Source organism: Bos javanicus, chromosome 3 (assembly GCF_032452875.1).
Source record: "Bos javanicus breed banteng chromosome 3, ARS-OSU_banteng_1.0, whole genome shotgun sequence".
NCBI lineage: Eukaryota > Metazoa > Chordata > Mammalia > Artiodactyla > Bovidae > Bos > Bos javanicus.
In genome coordinates, this window is record NC_083870.1 from 1,308,643 (window position 1) to 1,333,514 (window position 24,872).

The 24,872-nt window shown below is 40.7% G+C and overlaps 1 protein-coding gene across 6 annotated transcripts in view; it reads right to left on the minus strand.

Annotated features, from left to right (window-relative positions):
• Nucleotides 1-4,368: 4,368 nt before the first annotated feature.
• Nucleotides 4,369-24,872, minus strand: part of POU2F1 (POU class 2 homeobox 1) — a 202,357-nt gene continuing 181,853 nt past the window's right edge. For 5 of the 6 annotated variants that reach the window (XM_061399424.1, XM_061399420.1, XM_061399430.1 and 2 more), the window contains 3 exons: nt 7,512-7,857; nt 6,902-6,990; nt 4,369-5,122 (listed from right to left, as the gene is read on the minus strand). In XM_061399424.1, the coding sequence (XP_061255408.1) occupies nt 4,812-5,122; nt 6,902-6,990; nt 7,512-7,857 (746 nt within the window). In that variant the 3' untranslated portion in view covers nt 4,369-4,811. The remainder of the gene's footprint in view (nt 5,123-6,901; nt 6,991-7,511; nt 7,858-24,872) is intronic. The other variant, XM_061399427.1, reaches the window with a different exon arrangement.

Here is a 24,872-nt window from a genome sequence, read left to right on the forward strand (position 1 = left end):
CTTCATGAATAAGGATGTTCAGAAGAAAGCAACTTCACAAATCATATGGAAATCTGGGTATAAACTGGAAAACTGAGAAAAGACATATTCCCTGCCCTCTGGCTGGATCCTTTCAAATATCTTACTGAAAATTTCAGGGGTGTCCCATTTAAGTTCTTTAGATTAAGAAAAGTATATGGTAGAACAGGATTAGTATTAGTTTTTAATGGTGAAAGCAATTTATTTATCCTATTTTTGTCCAAGTTCATATTTGTACTGTGTGCATAGATGGCCAGGGCTGCAATTAAACTAAATGCTTTTCACACACACATACAAAAAGGAACTCGCAATGGTTATGATCAACTGAATCCATCAATTCTTGCCCATTTGAGTCAGCTCCCTGTCCATTCTCTCTCGTTTCTTCCTATTGTAATGATTTCACTTTTCTCTTGGTAAAAGTTTTGTGAGGGTGATATGGTTTGGGAACAACTTTAGACTATGAACTACAAAGAGTTTATTTTGTAAGCCAAGTGTTTATTATATACTAATTGCAATGTTTACTATCAGGATCTACAACTTTAAAAATCTACATTAATTTCCTGTATTTGCAAACGTATCCAGCTTTCCCAGCAATTTAAATAGAAAATTTAACGTTAAAGATTGGGCTGAATTTAAATATTGTGTCAAGCAAGTATCTGTGCTTCTGCATAATATATAGACACGGTTCTCTCCCACCTTCTCTCCCACCAAATAAATGAGGGGTAATAGAACAAAATAACGTAAGAGAGAGGTATATGTGCTTTTCTTCCCAACGATGGATGAACTGTGTAGAATAAATTGGCAAGATAATCTCACTAAAAATCTTTTAATTAATCTTATTTTCCCTTTTAGAAAATGCTAATTTCTAATAATGCTACCATGAAGTACAAATCAGTATGGCCCTAAACAAAATCAAAGTTGGATGCCTTTGGTTCCATTTCTCTAGTAATAAGTTGGGCAAACTGGGATGGTATTGATCTTTCTTAACAAATAAATAAAAGAAAGTGTGTTTTATATCAAGTCATAAATGGATAGGAACAATTTTTTTTAATTCTAAAAGACTGCCTATATAACTTCAGAAACATTTAAACTAACACAGCACTCAACATATTTCTTAACTCAAGAACAGTAATATTGTTCTTCTGAGAAGCCCTTTTCTAGGTCTTTCTCCTCTGTCCTTTAGATTTATACAGGGTACAAAGAAAGTTTATAACCAAACTGCCCTGCCTGTGATAAGCAGGATTGAGGCAATTACATTCATCACTCCCCAGGCAGGGCCCATTACCATGGGCAAATATAGTATCACTATAAATGCATTTGGAATTAGTCTTTGGCTTAATATGTGTTAACCAAATTCAGGAATAAAATAAAACCTGGATAAAGATTAAGGGGAAAACAAAGAAGGACCACAATGAACTGTGATGACCTACCTGGTCTTTTCTCTTAGAAGCGCAGAAACTCTACCAAACATTTCTTTTTGGCCAAATGGACTCCTTAATTTCCAGACTCTCCCATATAAGGTGGCTAAAAGTTAAGTCTGAGTACCTTAGCTTAGGAGATTCAAAGCATTTCTTGAGATGATAAAAAAGATGATACAAAGTAAAAAAGGACTAAAGGCTGAGTCATCAAGCAATATGGTCAGTAGACAATCTAGGGATGATGACGGGGATTCAATTTTAAGTTAAACACCCATCAACAAGCTGTTTTAGTGTTTCATGTATACATTTCACAACTTGTTTCTTAAATAAGAGAATAAAAGAAAAATTCTAAGAGTTACCTTTGTCTAAAGGATATATTTCTTCTTTCGAACACAGGTTTTTATGCTGGTTTTAAGTTTATCCTCACAAAGTGATCCACACTCATACCCACACAAAGGCAGAATCCCTTTATCCCAAACTGATTAGAGACTACAGACAGGGCAGGGAATAGAAGACCATTGTACTGACACTTAAAGCTTAGTATCTTTTTCTTAATATGAAAGTCTATTGGTGATCTTATTTCGGAGAGGGAGTATTTCTGAGCCACACGGGGAAACAAACACACACGGCCTTTCCTTGCTCCTCCTCTTAATCCACTGGGCTTGAGTCCCTTGGGACTCAACACTTCCTTTGGTAGCGATTTGGGAAATGAATGCTACAACCTCTAACCCAGTCTGGTGGGTATCAGCATTTTCCTCCCTGAATCCTTCCTCCTAACCTACCACTCCCAAGGGAGGGGCCATCCCTTGGGCAGCTGCAGTATAACCGACAGCCCTAAAATCATCTGCACAGACTCAAATTAGAGACGTCAACTCAGGAAAAGGTTAAATTCAACTACATCAGAGAAACAGAGGGATGAAGAGGAGAACAATTAGTAACTGACACTGCCATTCTATTTACACACCAAACTAAATAAACTACTTAAAAAATCAAGTTAATGTCTGCCCAGAGGATATTACAATTTACCAACATAAAAGATTAAAACAAGCAGCAACTTTTATATAAAATTAATAAAGACAAATGAAAAAAAGAAATTGTCAGTAGCATCTATCTCCTCAATGTGTCTGAACTGCACGATATAAACTAGTCCATTAGTACAGCAGCTTGCTAAAAATTGACTTTGGTTCAAGCTTAGTTAAAAAAAAAACAACATTAAAAAAACATACCACACATAATAACGGTGGATGGACATTTGTTATCGTTTCCCTGCTTGCAGTTCACTGATTTTAGAGGGATTTTAGGAAGGTGAAGGGTACTTTGTGAAATAAAATGGGAAGACAAAAGAAACAGAAGAAAAATTAACAAGGGAACTAAAACGTTTCTGGCCTTTTAATATTAATATGCCTGTCTCCAACTTGAATGATCACAAACAAAAACACACACTGTGTCTGTATCACTGCCTTTCCCAACACTGAGACAAATACACAGAATTCAAGCTCCCTCGTGGACACAAGCAGAGCAAGAAGAAGAAAAATCACCTGTAAGCTCTCTCTCAGCCCCAAGCTTGGAAGGGGAAAAAAGTGCAGTCATGGAACCACTGGAGATGTACACAAGCACCCACAGATGCCAGGCGGGAACCTTTAATTCCAATAAGAAGGGAGCTCAAATGAGCTGCATTGCAGCGATCCAGTCTTTGGGAATTTTTTTGGATACAGATACTATAACAACAGAACACTGACAAAAAGGGAAATCCAATCTCCAGGTTACCCTTCCTGGAGAAGGGAAACCTTCATTCCTATTCATCTCCTTCCATAAACATTTCCTTTTCATGGGCTCATTGACATCGTCTAGAAACACCCTGAAAACAATTATAGAAGCTAACTGCCTTCTACAATGAATAAAGAGATGTGTATTGCCATTTAGACCTACCTAGCAGGAGCATCACTAACAAACCAAGAAGACACGTGAGGTGTGTACAAAGTTCCTGCTCAAAGTCTTTCAAAGGTTCAACAGATCCCATATTTGGCTAATTAGTGCCTTCTCCAGTCAGAGAACCAAGGAGAGTATCAGGGTTAGAGGAACCGATAAGCCATCTACTGAAAAGGAAGTCTGTGGCTGGAGGAAAACGTGGTAACCTCACACTCTTCTCATCACACCTCTTTGGGTGATCCAAACCAATGAAAAACAGTCTAGTAGAGTTCCTTCAATAAACAAAAGAAGGGAAAAGGTTCCCAGTTTCATTTTCTTCTTTGCCAAGTAAGTTAAAGGAAGTTTGGATGAAAAACTTCCACAAAGTGGAAAAAACAAACAAACACACCGACAGTAGGAGCATTTCAGGAGATAAGAAATCAGGAGAACCACCAAGTCAGGTGTCTGCAGTAGTCTTTGCTCTTTGGAACCAAATCCTGCCCTGCAACATGCACAGCCGTTTCCATTCAAAGTAGCAGAAAGCAGCACTGTCGCACCACAGGATCTGGGCCTCAGGTCAATGATCTGGGGTGAGTGAGAGCTACAGTTCAGCAGGAATTCCTTCCTACACAAAAGTGCTCCAAAGGCACCACCTGATGCGGGGGAGGGGGCGTGTGTGGAGTGGGAGTGTTTGCACACACTGCCTTCAGCTTCTGCACCAAGCCTCTTGCATAAGTGGCAAAAGAAAATAATTTTCTAGCACCTCTGTAAGAGTCATCAAGGATAAGGAAACCGGCAAGAACATTCCCCGCAGTTAAGAGCGTAAGTCCCCCCTCACCCTAAAGCCCTCCCACCCCACAGTGTGGGAGCTCGCTGAAACAGGATCCAGGAGCGAGAGATAAACATGTCCAAACTATATATATATATATATATATAAAACAATAACAACAATAACAATAGAGATACAGTAATACAGGCCTGCCTAAATTGTACCAGTTAAGAAAGGAACCCCCAACACAATTGATATGATTATAAACACCTTGTTATGACTTAATGGCCTGTACAACAGACCCATAGAAATGATTTTTTTTAAAGAAAAAGAAATTTAGACAAACAAGAAATCCCCTTCCTATGTCGGAATTGGTAACCCACCTTAACTCGTCATCATGACTGCTGGAAATGATAAGTAGTCCTTTCACTTATTTTTTTGTTTGTTTTTGACTTTTTGTTTCTGCCTTTTTTTTTTTTTTTTTTAATTTTTGGTTAGAAAGTTCTCCAATCCATGAAGCAATCCTGAAAAGACAGTGTTTTATTAAAAAATTAGGCAAATTTGCTGTCCCATCTCCATCTCTTTTTTCCGCCGTGTGTTTTCTCTCTTCTCCCCCTCCTCTCCCTTGCCCTCGCAACATGGCAACAGGAAGTCCATCACATGTTTCAGTCTCTGCCAGCAGCGCCGCGCGGCCCAGCTCACTGCGCCTTGGAGGCGGTGGTGGTGGTGGAGGCAGCCCCGCTGGCAGAGGCCACAGTGAAGAGAGAGTTCTGGATAGACTCAGCTGAGGTGGAGGTGGCATGAAGGCTGGCTACAGGTCCAGAATTCCCTGCAGAGGTTGCAGCGGCAGAGACCAAGCTAACTGGATTGCTGGTGAGCAGAGAGAGGTTCTGAGGGGTCAGGAAGAGAGGGGCGGTCACGATGTTGGGGGCTCCTCCTGCGTTGGCGAATACCAGGTTCCCAGTCGCGTCCAGTGACGTTATTGGCAAAGAGCCACCAGAAGCAAGAGCTACAGACAAACCCCCGGAACAGGCAGGAAGGAGAGTGTTAGTACCAGCCTGGAGAAGACCAAGAACGCATCAAACGTCCTAAGCGCTCCTACAACCCCGATGAAAAAAGTTTATCCCTTAGCTGAATTTTTCCCCTTAATCACAGTGCTATAATTTACCAACCAAAGATTACTTATAATTTTAAAAGAGCCTAGAGGACTGAAAACTCTAATGAGCATGAACAGGATAGGAGAGAAGAGAATCAGAGTTATATTTTTACCTTGAAATCTCAACTTATTTCATCTACCCAGAAATATTTGTTAAATCCAATGATTTTGATTTAATGAAAATTACTGACTAAAGTAACTCCATTCAAAAGACTATTTTTTCCTGTATCTGAAAACCCCCAACAATCCCCTCACCCATATAATCACACCCTCACATGTATATCTGAGGGTTTTTCCTAGTGGCATTAAAAATTTGATTTCTTACATAATTAAAAAAAGCAAGAGGAACTGAGGGAATGTCCCTGACTTTGGACACGATCACACAATGAGTACAGAACAGTGAGTCCGGGTGCAGCTTGGCATTCTCTGAGACCCCAGGCTTAGGGGCATAGTCCAGTTCGGTACTCAGCTGTGTCTTTTTAGCATCACCACAGACCAGAGACACATTGTAATGCAAGAGAAAAAGTGATTTACCACAAATCTTACTCCAAAAAGAAATCATTTTATAACAAAAGCTTTACAGATCTAACCAGGAAGCAATTTCACATATGATTTAGTCAATGAGAAAGTCAATAGAATGTAAGGTAATCTAGGTGGTATTTTGGATTTGTTTGGAACTAACTGCCCACAGTATACTGTAGAGATATCATCCATGAAACACTAATCCTAAATGAAGTTTAGCAGTTTAAAAACTGTTTTTGGCTCCAAGAACTCTCATTTAAGCACGAATTATTTTAAGAAAAAATTCTGAGATTAGTATAGTGATGTCTCAAAGTGTTTCCTTGAGTCACATAACAGCAAGCATCTTCAAACATGAAGCTCAAATACTAAACAAAGCAGCCTCTTCAATATATAGAATGAGTGGACTTAGACTCATTTTAGACTGGATAGCATGCTAAGGCCAAAAGGGACACATCTGGGCTTGGGAAAGAGAAGTTAAAATCCAAGAGAATCTAAGCTCTATAATGATGAGGAAATATAGATGGCAGAACCCAACAAGAATTAGAAGTACTCCTGTAGGCTGCATGCTGCCCTCCAACATTAATTTGTTACAGAGCCTTCCAGTACATGGCTCTTGAGGGTGAGGATGGGGACCGGGGAGTTTTACTTGGTTAAGCTTGCCTGGGGATGGTTCTTGGATGACTATTTAGATAAATTTAGGAAGAAATACCTCCAAGCCTATATTGTAAGAAGATAAAATAGTAGCATAAAAGTGCCGGTTTCTTTTTTCTGGTTTTCTGCCACACTGTGCAGCCGGCAGGATGTTAGTTCCCTGACCAGGGATGGAACCCGTGTCCCCTGTGGTGGAAGCGCAGTTTTATCCGCTGGATCGCCAGGCAAGTACCATCCTGGTTTCTTAATACACCACACGAAGCATATTTCCTATTCTTACAAACTGACACCTGTATTTTTCTAACAAAGCTTTTTATAGGAACACATTCCTGGTCCTCAGGGTAGTCAGCATTATCAATTCAACTATCTCTTCACGTCACTTTCATCTCTAGCAAAGCAGACTTCCTCCATCTAAGAAAAGAAAGAGAAAGCTCAAGTAAGGGAAACAATTCTACTGACCTTGAATAGTTGCCAGTGTACTGTTGCTCATCAGAGCTGGGCTGAGAGCACCACCAAGGGTTCCCGGATTGAGACTGAGTAAGGCACCTCTGAAAGACCAGAAGAGCAGAGACATTACTACAACTCAGACACATGTGTCAATCTGACAACATACCCAAGGGGACAAGAAAAAGGAAAATACAGGTGGGAAGTATACGGGAACATGTGTTATTCTTTTTATACTCTTTACATGGTGCTTCCAAGTTACTGCTTTCCTTGATGCTCACTTATACAAAGCAAAGCACGGTTATGGTCCACACAAAATGTAAAACTTACAGTCATTTTGACTCTTTGAGTTACTTTGTTCTCTTTTTTCCAAAGCAAGAGAAAAAAATGACAGAGAATAGAATATATTTACAACTAATTCTTATTTTTTTGATGATATAAACTCTAGTCCAACCTCAATCAACGTCCCTGTGCTACTACAGAGCAACCTATTTCAAAGAGATTATGGCTTTAAAGGTTTTCTGTTTTGCATTTAAGATAGTGTTGAAAAGTATTCCCTATGAGTAACTCTAGGGATGACCTCCGAGTTGTTTCTCAGATGTAAACAGGTAAGAAAGCACCTTACCCAGCTGCAAACTGTGAGGGTGCCATCAGGCCTGGGTTTAGTCCTGCAGCAGCAGCCATGGCAGCGAGACTGGCATTTGCTGGCAACTGGGCAGCTCCTTGGAGGGCGGCAGCTGCTGCTGTTTGCAACCCTGATGCTGTCACCATCACCTGGCTGGTCCCAAGAGGAGAGGACAGAGGAGCAGAGGTGGTCTGTGTGGTGCTGGTCTCGCTGGCGCTGGACGCCTCGGAGGTGGCGGCTGAGGCGGAAGGGGAGGGGCTCAGGGCGGGGGAGGTGACCGCCGAGGGGGCCGGAGGCGCCGTGGAAATCACGGTTGCAGTGTTGTTGGAGGTGGTATCTGTAGTGCCTGAGAGAGAATCACACCGGACAGTGACCTTCTGGAACAGTTTTTGGAAGGATGGTTGCTTTATTCAGCCATACTCTAGATTCAGCTGCATTATCTACCATCCAGTAACATGTCTTTTTCTATAAAACTCGTTCAGTGTTTCTATGGAAATTAACCACAAAAACAAACATTGTAAGAACCAAAGCCATGAATCCTACTTTAAGAGGCGAGAGTAATAAAGTAACCCTGAAACAGAGAACATGGCTTTTCAATTCCAATTTCCTATTAAAAAAAAAAAAAAAATCACAGAAGCTCTAACTATAGAACACAACTGCTCTGGAGAAGATAAGTATAAGAAAAAAATCCAAGCTTCTGAAAAGCATTTTCATTTAGAAATCTGCTTAGTCTCTTTAGAAAAATCAAAACAAAGTAATGAAATCAAGAAAAAGATGTATATTTTTCTAAAATAAATATTAATAACATTTACAGAAATAGTACAAAAATAACTAAAGGCATATGTCTAGAAGTATAAAAGACTTCAGAAATGATATAAGAACTACACAAATCAAAATAAATATTTCAAACCCATAAACATATTAGAAAAAAGATCTATATAAAAACTTTCTCTGTGATAAAATCTGTCACTAAGCTATAGAATACTCTCTTCTCTATTCACAGCTGTATTAAAAATTTAGTCAGTTTTGTTCTTTTAAAAGCTATGCTGAAGCCTTTTTCTGACCTGTACTAAGAACACCTAGAATTCAACTCTCATCATTTTACTGTGAAGAAACGTTTCTTTCACATATCACAGTTCAGTTCAGTTGAGTTGCTCAGTCGTGTCCGACTCTTTGCGACCCCATGATTCCCAGCACGCCAGGCCTCCCTGTCCATCACCAACTCCCGGAGTTAACTCAGACTCGGGTCCATCGAGTCAGTGATGCCATCCAGCCATCTCATCCTCTGTCGTCCCCTTCTCCTCCTGCCCCCAATCCCTCCCAGCATCAGAGTCTTTTCCAATGAATCAACTCTTCGCATGAGGTGGCCAAAGTACTGGAGTTTCAGCTTGAGCATCATTCCTTCCAAAGAAATCCCAGGGCTGATCTCCTTCAGAATGGACTGGTTGGATCTCCTTGCAGTCCAAGGGACTCTCAACAGTCTTCTCCAACACCACAGTTCAAAAGCATCAATTCTTCGGCACTCAGCTTTCTTCACAGTCCAACTCTCACATCCATACACGACCACAGGAAAAACCATAGCCTTGACTAGACAGATCTTTGTTGGCAAAGTAATGTCTCTGCTTTTGAATATGCTATCTAGGTTGGTCATAACTTTCCTTCCAAGGAGTAAGCGTCTTTAATTTCATGGCTGCAGTCACCATCTGTCATGATTTTGGAGCATCAAAAAATAAAATCTGACACTGTTTCCCCATCTATTTCCCATGAAGTAATGGGACCGGATGCCATGATCTTCATTTTCTGAATGTTGAGCTTTAAGCCAACTTTCTCACTCTCCACTTTCACTTTCCTCAAGAGGCTTTTTAGTTCCTCTTCACTTTCTGCCATAAGGGTGGTGTCATCTGCATATCTGAGGTTATTGAGATTTCTCCCCACAATCTTGATTCCAGCTTGTGCTTCTTCCAGCCCAGCGTTTCTCATAATGTACTCTGCATAAAAGTTAAATAAGCAGGGTGACAATATACAGCCTTGACGTACTCCTTTTCCTATTTGGAACCAGTCTGTTGTTCCATGGCCAGTTCTAACTGTTGCTTCCTGACCTGCATACAGATTTCTCAAGAGGCAGGTCAGGTGGTCTGGTATTCCCATCTCTTTCAGAATTTTCCACAGTTTATTGTGATCCACATAGTCAAAGGCTTTGGCATAGTCAATAAAACAGAAATAGATGTTTTTCTGGAACTCTCTTGCTTTTTCCATGATCCAGCGGATGTTGGCAATTTGATCTCTGGTTCCTCTGCCTTTTCTAAAACCAGCTTGAACATCAGGAAGTTCACAGTTCACGTATTGCTGAAGCCGGCTTGGAGAATTTTGAGCATTACTTTACTAGCGTGTGAGATGAGTGCAATTGTGTGGTAGTTTGAGCATTCTTTGGCATTGCCTTTCTTTGGGATTGGAATGAAAACTGACCTTTTCCAGTCCTGTGGCCACTGCTGAGTTTTCCAAATGTGCTGGCATATTGAGTGCAGCACTTTCACAGCATCACCTTTCAGGATTTGAAACAGCTCAACTGGAATTCTATCACCTCCACTAGCTTTGTTTGTAGTGATGCTTTCTAAGGCCCATTTGACTTCACATTCCAGGATGTCTGGCTCTAGGTCAGTGATCACATCATCGTGATTATCTGGGTCATGAAGATCTTTTTTGTATAATTCTTCTGTGTATTCTTGCCACTTCTTCTTAATATCTTCTGCTTCTGTTAGGTCCATACCATTTCTGTCCTTTATTGAGCCCATCTTTGCATGAAATGTTCCCTTGGTATCTCTAATTTTCTTGAAGAGATCTCTAATCTTTCCCATTCTGCTGTTTTCCTCTATTTCTTTGCATTGATCGCTGAGGAAGGCTTTCTTATCTCTTCTTGCTATTCTTTGGAACTCTGCATTCAGATGCTTATATCTTTCCTTTTCTCCTTTGCTTTTCGCTTTTCTTCTTTTCACAGCTATTTGTAAGGCCTCCCCAGACAGCCATTTTGCTTTTTTGCAATTGTTTTCCATGGGGATGGTCTTGATCCCTGTCTCCTATACAATGTCACGAACCTCATTCCATAGTTCATCAGGCACTCTATCTATCAGATCTAGGCCCTTAAATCTATTTCTCACTTCCACTGTATAGTCATAAGGGATTTGATTTAGGTCATACCTGAATGGTCTAGTGGTTTTCCCTATTTTCTTCAATATAAGTCTGAATTTGGTGATAAGGAGGTCATGATCTGAGCCACAGTCAGCTTCCGGTCTTGTTTTTGTTGACTGTATAGAGCTTCTCCATTTTTGGCTGCAAAGAACATAATCAATCTGATTTCGGTGTTGACCATCTGGTGATGTCCATGTGTAGAGTCTTCTCTTGTGTTGTTGGAAGAGGGTGTTTCCAAGGCAAACTATTCAATATCACAGTAATCCAAGTCTAATCCCCAACCAGTAACACTGAAGAAGCTGAAGTTGAACGGTTCTATGAAGACCTACAAGACCTTTTAGAACTAACACCCAAAACAGATGTCGTTTTCATTATAGGGGACTCAAATGCAAAAGTAGGAAGTCAGGAAACACCTGGAGTTACAGGAAAATTTGGCCTTGAAATACGGAATGAAGCAGGGCAAAGACTAATAGAGTTTTGCCAAGAAAATGCGCTGGTCATAGCAAACGTATCACAGAGCTAGGAGGAAATCAGACCCCATCTACTTCAGTACTGACTCTATTGTCCCCATTTCCTATCACGTTACACGAAAGTGCTATGCAGTCTCTGAATGATTCAGGTAAACATACCTTTCTTACTGTTAACTGAAAAGGGAGGATTTACTTACTCTTCTGCCCTTCTCAAAAATATAAGATGATTCCCTCTTCACTCGTGCTGTCCATAAGTACAAATTACATCTTTGTGGATATTATTAATCACAATATCATCATTCAGTTCTAAATCTATCAAATCAGTTTATGTCGCTGGGCTATTGAAGCTATGTTGGCTCTTATGTTTGGCAGATTCATACACTTTTCCACTTTTTGACACTCTTTTCCTAAGATGTGCACACTGTTCTGTAGGAAGGTAAATGTCTTTTCTCATTTTTCTTCTGCTGCTAGTAAATTTCAATCTTTTCTTGACCAATTTCTCACATTATCTAACTTGATTTCACTTATGGGCACTACTTTCTTTTCAAAGTTCTGATGAAATCGCCCATATCTTGAGGTCAAAAGCTTAAAGTGACGTTTATTTCACTCTTTCTTCACTCTCCAGAGCCATTTTTAGACTACTCAGCATCACTTTCTTAAAATCCCACATGTATACAGAGAAAATCTGAATAATTTCATCAGTGAATTTAAGATAAGCTAAGGGACAAAGGCAGAGGAACCAGAGATCAAATTGCCAACATCTGCTGGATCATGGAAAAAGCAAGAGAGTTCCAGAAAAACATCTATTTCTGCTTTATTGATTATGCCAAAGCCTTTGACTATGTGGATCACAATAAACTGTGGAAAATTCTGAAAGAGATGGGAATACCAGAACACCTGATCTGCTTCTTGAGAAATTTGTATGCAGGTCAGGAAGCAACAGTTAGAACTGGACATGGAAAAACAGACTGGTTCCAAATAGGAAAAGGAGTACGTCAAGGCTGTATATTGTCACCCTGCTTATTTAACTTATACGCAGAGTACATCATGAGAAACGCTGGACTGGAAGAAACACAAGCTGGATTCAAGATTGTGGGGAGAAATCTCAATAACCTCAGATATGCAGATGACACCACCCTTATGGCAGAAAGTGAAGAGGAACTAAAAAGCCTCTTGAGGAAAGTGAAAGTGGAGAGTGAGAAAGTTGGCTTAAAGCTCAACATTCAGAAAATGAAGATCATGGCATCCGGTCCCATCACTTCATGGGAAATAGATGGGGAAACAGTGGAAACAGTGTCAGACTTTATTTTTCTGGGTTCCAAAATCACTGCAGATGGTGACTGCAGCCATGAAATTAAAAGACGCTTACTCCTTGGAAGGAAAGTTATGACCAACCTAGACAGCATATTCAAAAGCAGAGACATTACTTTGCCAACAAAGATCTGTCTAGTCAAGGCTATGGTTTTTCCTGTGGTCGTGTATGGATGTGAGAGTTGGACTGTGAAGAAGGCTGAGGGCCGAAGAATTGATGCTTTTGAACTGTGGTGTTGGAGAAGACTCTTGAGAGTCCCTTGGACTTCAAGGAGATCCAACCAGTCCATTCTGAAGGAGATCAGCCCTGGGATTTCTTTGGAAGGAATGATGCTAAAGCTGAAACTCCAGTACTTTGGCCACCTCATGCGAAGAGTTGACTCATTGGAAAAGACTCTGATGCTTGGAGGGATTGGGGGCAGGAGGAGAAGGGGACGACAGAGGATGAGATGGCTGGATGGCATCACTGACTCGATGGACCCGAGTCTGAGTGAACTCTGGGAGTTGGTGATGGAGGCCTGGCGTGCTGCGATTCATGGGGTCGCAAAGAGTTGGACACGACTCAGCGACTGATCTGATCTGAAGAGACAATGACTCCAGAAACCATTCAAAGTAGTTTTTTCTGGTTTTATCTTCCAACCACTTCCCAGGTGGCACAATGGTAAAAAATGTGCCTGCCAAAGAGACACAATCCAATAATGCCAATCTCCAATGAGACATAGGGGACTCAGGTTTGATCCCTGGGTTGAGAAGATCCCCCAGAGGAGGAAACTGCAACCTAGTCCAGTATTCTTGCTTGGGAAATTCCATGGACAAAGATGGGCTACAGTCCACAGGGTATCAAAGACCCAGATAACCGAGCAGCTAACCGTACACTCCTGCGTCCTCCAGTCACATTCTAAGTGTCTTCAACATGAATGTCCCATAAGCACTAGAGCACAATAACTTAGTAAGATCTTCAAATTATTTCTCCCAGTCAGTAAATCACATTTTAATCAACATATATCTTTTATCTATATTCTTAGCAACTCAATTACTTGGGCAATTTTGATCAGGGAATTGATGTTTGCTGAGCTTCAATGTGCTCAACAACAAAATAAGATGCCATCATCCACCTCACAAGGTTAGCAGAAAGTTACCTGCAAGCATACATAGTGTTTGGCATAACCTCTTGCTTCCCATCTCATCTTTTTTAATTAAAAAAAATTTTTTTTAATGATTTTAGTTGGTTTAAATATTGCTCAGGTGTACAGCAAAGTAATTCCGTTATACATACGTCTGTATCTATACATACATTCCCCTCCATTCTTTTCCATTGCAGGTTACTATAGGATACTGGATATAGTTCCCTGAGCTATACAGTAAATCCCTATTGTTTATTGATTTTATATATAGTAGTTAGTATCTGTTAATCCCTATCTCTGTATTGTTATAATTTTAGTACATGCGCTGCCAAGGCAAGCACCCATCTCATCTTTTAAAAAAAATAGATTTAGAGAGATACAATTTATATGCCATAAAATTGACCCAATTTAAGTATAAAATTCAATGGTTTTTAATATATTGACAGAGTGGTACAGCCATCACCCCCATCTAGTTTATGACTGAAAAAGGTCCCTAGTACCTATCTGCAGTCACGCTTGTTCCCACCAACAGCCTCCAGTCGTCTGCTTTTTGATCTGTAGATTTACCTTTCCCAGATACGTAATATAAATGAATCACTTGGTTTGTAGTCTTTCGCATCTACCTTCCTTCAGTTAGCATGCTGTTTTCAAGGTTTATCCATGGTGTAGTAGGAATCAATACTTCCTTTTGTCTTAAAAGTATTCCACTGCAGGGATAGACCACATGACGTTTAATTCATTCACCAGCTGGTGGGTAATGGCTTGTTTCCAGTTTTTGATTATTACGAATAATGCTGCTATGACCATTGTGTTAAAGTTTTTGTGGAAATGTTTGCTGTTCTCTTGGGGGAACTATTGGGTAGGAAGGTAAATTTATGATTAACTTTTAAACACACTGCCAAAGTATCTTCCAAAGTGCCCATATCATTTTACATTTCCACCAACAATGCATGAAGATTCCAGTTTCTCCATATCTCCAAGACCTATTATTTTTGGTCTTTCTGATTATACCATTTAGTATTAAGAAGTATCTCATTATGATTTTAAACTAGCATTTCTCTGAGTAATAATGTTGAACATCTTTTCATGTGCTTATTAGTCATTCTTATATCTTTGATATAATGTATCAGTTCAGTTCAGTTGCTCAGTCCTGTCCAACTCTTTGTGAGCCCATGGACTTGCAAAGGCTTCCCTGTCTATCACCAATTCTTGGAACTTACTCAAACTCATGTCCAAGTTGGTGATGCCATCCAATCATCTCATCCTCGGTCATCCCCTTCTCTTCCCACCTTCAATCTTTCCCAGTATCAGGATTTTTTCTAAGGAGTCAGTTCTTTGCATCAGGTGGCCAAAGTATTGGAGTTTCAGCTTCAACATCAGTCCTTCCAATGTATATTCAGGACTGATATCCTTTACGATTGACTGGTTGGATCTCCTTGCAGTCCAAGGGACTCTCAAGAGTCTTCTCCAACACCACAGTTCAAAAGCATCAATTCTTCAGTGCTCAGCTTTCTTTTTTTTAATTTTTAGACAGGTTTATTTATTCACTGCTATTAACCACTAATTAAAAGTCTAATTTAGCTCTTGCATGTTTTCAAAATGAAAGAAAAATTTAAAACTGAATACTTCAGTATTTAAAACACATATATTTATTCTTGCAGTTCATAAAATGACAATCTTTTTTTCCATATTCACACTGAAATTCTGGCCCACTGATTTAAAAATTAACATTTTATATGGTGCCAGTATTTCATTAAAATACAAATATATATACACCATATTTTCCTTTGTTACCTAAGTGCCAATACCAAAACCTAATTTTTACATAAATATACATCTGAAACAGTTAACCCCAACTTTATGTTGCTATTCTAAAACAGTTTGATTTATTGTAACAGTTTTTTAAGTTCTCTAATAGTGTTAAAGCCACTTAGACAAGATTTCAGCAAAATCTTATTTTTCTTTCAAACTGATGACAGAATTGGCTTTATCCTTCTGACATACAGACTAAATTCCCAATGGTAACTGCAGCAATGAAATTAAAAGACGCTTACTCCTTGCAAGAAAAATTATGACTAACCTAGATAGCATATTGAAAAGCAGAGACATTACTTTGCCAACAAAGGTCCGTCTAGTCAAGGCTTGGTTTTTCCAGTGGTCATGTATGGATGTGAGAGTTGGACTGTGAAGAAAGCTGAGTGCCGAAGAATTGATGCTTTTGAACTGTGGTGTTGGAGAAGACTGTTGAGAGTCCCTTGGACTGCAAGGAGATCCAACCAGTCCATTCTGAAGGAGATCAGCCCTGGGATTTCTTTGGAAGGAATGATGCTCAAGCTGAAACTCCAGTACTTTGGCCACCTCATGCGAAGAGTTGACTCATTGGAAAAGACTGATGCTGGGAGGGATTGGAGGCAGGAGGAGAAGGGGACGACAGAGGATGAGATGGCTGGATGGCATCACTGACTCGATGGACGTGAGTCTGAGTGAACTCTGGGAGTTGGTGATGGACAGGAAGGCCTGGCGTGCTGCGATTCATGGGGTCGCAAAGAGTCGGACAGGACTGAGTGACTGAACTGAACTAGACTACAGGGAGATCCAACCAGTCCATTCTGAAGGAGAACAGCCCTGAGATTTCTTTGGAAGGAATGATGCTCAAGCTGAAACTCCAGTACTTTGGCCACCTCATGCGAAGAGCTGACTCACTGGAAAAGACTCTGATGCTGGGAGGGATTGGGGGCAGGAGGAGAAGGGGACGATAGAGGATGAGATGGCTGGATGGCATCAGTGTGCCAGTGGACGTGAGTCTGAGTGAACTTCGGGAGCTAGTGATGGACAGGCGGGCCTGGCGTGCTGCGATTCATGGGGTCACAAAGAGTTGGACACGACTGAGTGACTGAACTGAACTGAATTTAAAGCTCCATAAGCAAATCCACCATTTCTACTTCCCTTGTAAAAGTGAGGTTCTTACCCTCTGCCCAAGATACCATTAAGGTATACTTTGTGCATAAACAGAAATGTTTCAAATTGGTTTTCTTCATATGTGTACAAGCAGGTTTAAATAACAGAAATATGCACTAGAAAACAAAGGCATACCTAATTTTTAGAGCCAGAAAAATGTTTAAGTTACAATATAAACATTACTGGAAAAGGAAAATAAAACCAGCAGGTGGGCTCATTTTTACATAATCCTTCCTTTTTAAGATAAATATTCCCTGCAAGTACACTTAGTGGGTTTTACTTTTTAATAGATAAAATGAATATCTATACTTTGAAATGCAAAAAAATATAAGAATTAAAATTTAAGGCCAAGTCTGCCCCTATTCATGATTGGCTGCTTGTCTAATAAGACCTGGGTCCCTAGGTATGTTATCCACTCTCCAGGAGCTGATTGAAGCAGTGCATGTGAAATTCGGAAGGATCCAGGAGGAACTAAATAGCGTGGAAGACAATAATACGATAAGATGTCAGTCGAGAATTTGTTTTCCTGCATGTATATTCTTCGTAATTTCAGACAGCCCTTAGCTATGACGATCATGGCTTCATCTGAGATCTTGTAACACTGGCCGAAACGATATCTTTGAGTTCTCTGCATTTCGACCCCAGCTGTTTTGAGTCCTTCATCAGTCAGTTTGTCCTGGTTGCTTACATGAACTTTCTGAAGTAAAGGACAGTGAGAGGCAACTGCAATAATAGAGGTGTCAGAAAGCTGTTTACACCTGTAAGCTGTATACCTATGAAGTCCAGGACATTTAAATGCTAGAACACATACGCCAGTATCAGACATACTGCGACAATCAGAAATGCTGATTTCAATTATATTTTGACTTCTTGGTGCAATTTTTTCCAATAATTCATCAGTGACCTGCTGACAACTACTAAGATCCAGCTGCTTCCAAAACTGGAAATCTAAACAAAGGTCACCACGCCAGTACTTGCAAACCAATGATGCAGAAAGGCAACATTCATCCAGAGATAAATTGGAAAATATCTTGAGCAGGATGGAGGGCGGGAGCTGGTTGATATCTGGGGCGTCGGGGGGCAGCTCCCTGTGGCAGTTGCCCAGCAGCTCTGGGCCCTCCGGACAGTGGGCGTCGTCGCCCCCCGCTCAGACCGAGTCCCTGCCAGCCTCCGCGGGGGCCCCTCCCGGGGCGGAGGGGGAGCGCAGGGCTGCTTACAGGGGGTGCAGGCGGGGACCCCGGCCCCCTTCCGCTTGTGCACCATCTAAGGGGGCGTGGGGGGCTTGGCCAGCGGTGCCCGGAAGGGCTGAGAGGTGGCGGGCAGCGCAGGCAGGCCCACGGGCTCTGTGTGGGCCCACAGGAGGTTCTGGGCCGGCTGCTCCCGGGCAGCGGCAGAGGCTGGCCCCCTCATCTTTCTTTATAGTCCAAATCTCACATTCATACATGACTACTGAAAAAACCATAGCTTTGACTAGACAGACCTTTGTTGACAAAGTAATGACTCTGCTTTTTAATATGCTGTCTAGGTTGGTCATAACTTTTCTTGCAAGGAGCAAGCATCTTTTAATTTCATGGCTGCGGTCACCATCTGCAGTGATTTTGGAGCCCCCCAAAATAAAATCTGTCACTGTTACCACTGTTTCCCCATCTATTTGCCATGAAGTGACGGGACCAGAAGCCATGATCTTCGTTTTCTGAATATTGAGTTTTAAGCCAACTTTTTCACTCTCTTCTTTCACTTTCATCAAGAGGCTCTTTAGTTCTTCTTTGCTTTCTGCCATAAGTGTGGTGTTATCTGCATATCTGAGGTTATTGATATTTCTCCCGGCAATCTTGATTCCAGCTTGTGCTTCATCTAGTCTAGCATTTCTCATGAGGTACTCTGCATTTAAGTTAAATAAGCAGGGTGACAAAGATACAGCTTTGATGTACTCCTTCCCCGATTTGGAACCAGTCTGTTGTTCCATGTCCGGTTCTAACTCTTGCTTCTTGACCTGCATACAGATTTCTCAGGAGGCAGGTCAGGTGGCCTGGTATTCCCATCTTGTGAAGAATTTTCCACAGTTTGTTATGATCCACACAGTCAAAAGCTTTGGTGTAGTCAGTAAAGCAGTAGTAGATGTTTTTCTGGAACTCTCTTGCTTCTTTGATGATCCAGTGGATGTTGGCAATTTGATCTCTGGTTCCTCTGCCTTTTCTAAGCCCAGCTTGAATATCTGGAAGTTCATGGTTCATGTACTGTTGAAGCCTGGCTTGGAGAATTTTGAGCATTACTTTGCTAGCATGTGAGATGAGTGCAATTGTGCAGTTGTTTGAGCATTCTTTGGCACTACCTTTCTTTGGGATTGGAATGAAAACTTTTCCAGTCCTGTGGCCACTGCTGAGTTTTCCAGATTTGCTGGCATTTGAGTGCAGCACTTTCATAGCATCATCTTTTAGGGTTTGAAATAGCTCAACTGGAATTCCATCACCTCCACCAACTTTGTTCAGGGTGATGCTTCCTAAGGCCCACGTGACTTCACATTCTGGATGTCTGGTTCTAGGTCAGTAATCACACCATTGTGGCTATATGGATCGTAAAGATCTTTTTTGTATAGTTCTTCTGTGTATTCTTACCACCTCTTCTTTATCTCTTCTGCTTCTGTTAGGTCCATACCATTTCTGTCCTTTATAATGTATATTATATATAATGTATATTAGATGTAATGTTATTATATATTAAAATCTTTTGCCCCTTTAAAAAACCAAGTTGCTTATATTTTTATTATTGAGTTTTAAAAATTTATTTATCTATGTGTTTAGGCTGCACTGAGTTTTGTTCCTTTGTGTGGGCTTTCTCTAGCTGCAGCAAGTGGATGCTACTGCTCCTTGAGGTGCACAGGCGGCAGGAGCTGCGGCTGAGTTCGGCAGGCTTACTGCGGTGGCCTCTCTCGTTGCAGAGCACAGGCTGTGGTGCACAAGCTTCAGTAGTTGTGGCTCCTGGGCTATTAAGAGTGAGGGCTCTGTAGTTGCGGCACACAGGCTTCATTGCTCTGAGGCATGTGGGATCTTCCTAGACCAGGGGTTGAACCCATGTCCCTTGCAATGATTCGTATACATTGCACCAGGAAAGATAGTCCCTTACTATTGAGTTCTAGGAATTTTTTTTTTTTTTTTTTTTTTGCTGAGTGAACTCCCTGGGAATTTTATACATATAGGATGATGAAGAAAAAAAGACAGTTTTAACTTCTCCCTTTTCAAACTGGATGTTTAAAATTATTTTCCATTGTTAAGCTGGCTATAACTAGACTCATTAGAAATCTGTCAGAGCAAACATTCTTCCTTTGTTCCCAATGTCAGGGGGGAAAGCATTCAGTCCTTCCCATTTAGTATGCTGTTAGTTGTAGGTTTTTCAGTTGATGCTCTTTATCAGCTTAGGAAGCCTTCTTCTATTCCAGATTTTTTTAATCATGAATGGGTGTTGGATTTTGTCAAATGCTTTTTCTGTATCTGGTAAGATGATCATGAGAATTTGGTCTTCTATTACTATGGTGTGTTACATTAATTTATGTTCAATTATTAAGCCAACTTTTTATTCCTGGGATAACTCCTTGGTCATGTATAATCTATTTTATATGTTGCTAGATTTGACTTGTTAAGATTTTGTTGAGGGCTTCTGTGTACATTTTCATGAGTGATATGGGTTTATAATCTTTTTCTTATGATATCTTTGTTTGGCTTTAATAGCAAGGTAATACTGGCTTCATACAATGAGTTGTTCCACGTCTATCTTCTGGAGGAGACTGCTCAAGAGTAACTCTTACTTCTTGCTCAAATTTCTGATAGAATTCACTGTTACAGCCATCTGAGTTTAGGCATTTCTTTTTGGTTCATTTACTTGTTTTAGGTCTTTTAAAGGTTTTCTATTTCTTGTTGAGTCAGTTTTGGTATTTCGTGTCTTCCTCAAAATTTGTCCATTTCATCTGAGTCACCTAATTTTTGGGGCCATAAGTTGTTTATAATATTTTGGTATGCTGCATAATGCAGCAATTCTACTCCTAAATATATACCCTAGAGAAATGAAAACATATAACCAGTAAAACTTGTAAATGCATACTCATATCAACAGTATGGAAAATGGCCCCAAACTGTAAGTAACTCAAATGACCATCAACTCGTATAATAAACAGAATATGGTATATCCATACAATGAAATACCACTCAATCATTAAAAGGAATGAAGTTCCAATATTACTCTGCAACATGGATAAACCTTGGAAATATCCTAAATGGAAGAAGCAAGACGCAGAAGGTCATGTATTATACGACTCCATTTACATTTGTCTGAGACAGGCAGATCCACAGAGACGGAGCAGACGAGTAACCGCCATGGTACTGGAGGAGTGAGCAGGGAGAGACTGATAATAGCTGTGGGGCTGCATGTGGTTTATTATGAAACGTTACTTCGGAATAAGAATTTGAGGCAGAGCATGTTTAGTTGAGATTATTAAGGGCTGTGGAATTTTTACAAGTTCTTAAGACACATAAAAATAGGTATCTTCCTGGAGCAGTACAGTCATGATCATTCATCTTCTATTCTAGAAAAGTTTACCAGAAATGTTGAATTTAACTCAGGAACACAATGAAAAGAAGTTAAATTAACCAATCATGAGGACTCCAAGGAGAAAATCTTTAGAAAGAAAGTAGAGTGTATTAGATAAACTATAAGATATTGAATGACTTTCATAAATAATATAAGTGAAAGAATATGCTACTTTCATCAACAGAAAAAAAGAAAGGCTGTATAAAAATTTCAGAGCAAAAGAGGCTATAATAAGAAAGTTATGGTCCAAACAGGAATAAAACTAAAACAGGACATGACGTTGAGCTGACAAGAGGAAGAAAACAAAATCCATTTGACATCCGACTCTTGTAATCTTCTCTTTCAAGGAGCAGGGTTTAAGTGCTGTAAGATTACATTTTTTTTTTTTTTACCCTATCATGGTCTGGCCTTGAACAATATTTATGCAAATTTAATACTATTGTGGGCTTCCCTGCTGGCTCAGTTGTAAAGAATCCACCTGCAATGCAGTAGAGGTGGGTTCGATCCCGGGGTTGAGAAGATCCCTTGGAAAGGGAAATGGCAACCCATTCCAGTATTTTTACCTGGGAAATCCCATGGACACAGGTGCCTGGTGGGCTACACAGTCCATAGGGTTGCAAATAGCCAGAAAAGATTGAGCGACTAAACCATCCCAATGCTATCATGCTCACTTTCTATTGCTATTTAACAAAGTACTACAAACTTGGCAACATAAAACACACATTTACTATCACAGTTTCTGTGGGTCAGGCGTGCAAGCACAGCCTAGCTGGTCCTCTGCAAGGCCACAAGAAAGGTACCAGCCAAACTGGTTCATTCTGTTGGCATAACTGGCAAAGAGTATGTTGCCAAGCTCACCTGGGTTGTTGGAAAAAATCATTTGGCAGAATTTGCTTGCTACTCTAGACTAAATGCCCAGCTTCTTTCTGGCTGTTGGCTGAAGGTCAACCTCAAAGTTAGAGGTCACCCCCAGTTACCTGACTGGTGAGGTGGGTCTCTGAAGTAAGTCTGCTAACAAGACAGAGTCACAGAAGCATGAACACTACAAGACAGACACCGTGGTGGGGGCTCACCTTAGACTTTGTCTGTCAGAGTTATAAATTCTGATTGTTTATTTAATATTTGGCCTTTGACAATAAGAGTAATGATAGCAAACTTACCCTTATAGCATAATAAGAAGAGAGAAACATATGAGAAATGTTTTAAATATGAGAAGATAAGCAGCACAGGGCTGTGATCCCTGAAGAAAGAGAAACAAATGATGTGGGCCCTTTATTTGGGAGCACTTCTATCTGTTTCTTTCTGGCAGCACTGGGTCTTCACTGCTTTGCACAGGTTTTCTCCAGCTGTGGTGAGTGGGGGCTACTCTTCGTTGCGGTGCGTGGGCTTCTCATTGTGGTGGTTTCTGTTGCTGTGAGCACAGGCTCTAGGCACAAGGGCTTTAGGAGCTGCAGAATGCAGGCTCAGTAGCTGCTGCACACGGGTTTATTTGCTCTGCACTGGCAGGTGGATTCTTAACCATTGTGCCACCGGGGAAGTCCCTGGTAAGTGCTTGGGGAGGAAACTAAGTAGAGCACAGAAATTTCACTGATTCAAGGAGACGAAAACTATGGCTGATGCCAAAATGGCTGGAGTTTGCAGGAAAGAGTAGTGGAAAGGAAGAAACTACATAGAAATGTACAACGGGGTTTCCTAGAATCCTTAGTTGAATACAAAATTACACATGCACAGGGAAACGCTATGAGTCTAAGCAGGGGTGGCTATAAGCTGAATGACCCTTGGAATTCATGCAAGACAAGGAGATACTCCTTGTCTAACTACACAGAGAGGAGACACTATTGAGTTGGGCATTCATTAGAGACCCCAGAAGAGTCACAGCTGAAACTACTGAAGGCTGCTTTAGGCCAATCTAGTAAAGCTTAAAAAATAAGTCTTGAAAGGGTCAAGCTAATCTGTAGTAATCTATCTGCCTGCCAAAACCAACTCAGAAACTCTTTAAAAGAAGACATCAAAATCCTGATGTATAATCCCCATCTCTTAAGTACACGTAGATCTGTGAATATGATGCGAGATGCAATAACTATTCCTTTAACTGGATAATATCATATGACAAGGATGAGAGGACTGATTACCTTATATTTATAAGATTCTCTGTATTAGCTGACTGGATAGAGATTTTCATGTTGTTTTTGAAGAAGCTGCCACGTTTAAGGTCATGGAGCTAGGACTTGGGGTTAGCCTGTGGGATTTGACTGATCTAGCTGACAGCCAGCAAAAAAAAAAAAAAAAAGGGCGGGGTGGGGGGACTTCAGTCCTATAACTATATGGATCGAATTCTGAAAACTAATGAACTTGGAAGATCTTGGTCGTCATATGAGGTCACAGCCCCAGCCAACATCTTAACTTCAGCCTGGTAAATCCCCGAGCAGAGGACTTAGCTCTAATCTATGCTTAAACTTCCAACCTACACGTGGGATAGTAAATGAGTATTGATTTAGGCCACTAAGTTTTAGTAATTGTTATGCACCAACATAAAACTAATATGGTTGGAAAGAAGACAACAATGTCTGGTCTTACCACTTCCCTCAGCTGGAATTTCTAGTCTGTGCAATATTGATCAACTGATGTGAAACAAAACCAATGTCACTGTTATAAAAGATGAAAAATGACTCTTAAGTATATGAAATGATGTCCAACTTTACATGATTAAAAAACTGAAATTTAAAGTACTCTGAGCGAACTTCCCCAGTGGTCAGCAGTTAAGAATCCACCTGCCAATGTGGTGGGTGTGGGTGCTATCCCTGGTCCAAGAAGACCCCCCAGGCCACAGGGGCAACCGAGTCCTCGTACCACAACTACTGAGCCTGCGCAGTACAGCACCCTTGAACTGCAACTGCTGAGCCCCAAAGCGGCAACTACTGAAGCCGTGCGCTCCAGAGCCTGTGCCTTGCTGCAATGAGAAGTCCATATAGCGCAACTAGAGATAGCCCATGCACAGCCACAAAGACCTAGCACAGCCAAAAATAAAAAAATAAAGGTACACTGAGAGAGATATAATTTATCACATATCAGACTGGCAAAAATTAAAAAGTACATAGGCTATGGGGAAGCTGGCCCTCTCATGTATTATTCAGTTCAGTTCAGTCGCTCAGTCGTGTCTGACTCTTTGCGACCCCATGAATCGAAGCACACCAGGCCTCCCTGTCCATCACCAACTCCCGGAGTTCACCCAAACTCATGTGCATCGAGTCGGTGATGCCATCCAGCCATCTCATCCTCTGTTGTCCCCTTCTCCTCCTGCCCCCAATCCCTTCCAGCATCAGGGTCTTCTCCAATGAGTCGACTCTTCGCATGTATTATTAGTGGGAATGAAAATAAGTACACTCCTTTTGGAAGGCAATTTGATAGTATCCAACAAAACTACATAGATACTTTTTGACTCAGCACTTCTACTTTTTGAAATTTACCCTCAAGACACACTTCCAACAGTACAAAAATATTTATCCACAAGGTTACTCCTGCAGCATGGTCAATAATTAAAAAATATTGGAAACAAATTCAATGTCCATACAACAGGAAAGGAGTTAAAATAAAATGTAGTATATCCACATAATGGAGTCAAAGTTAGTTAAAGTGAAAGTTAGGTCTCTCAGTAGTGCCCGACTCTCTGTGACCCCATGGACTATAGCCTACCAGGCTCCTCCGTCCATGGGATTCTCCAAGCAAGAATA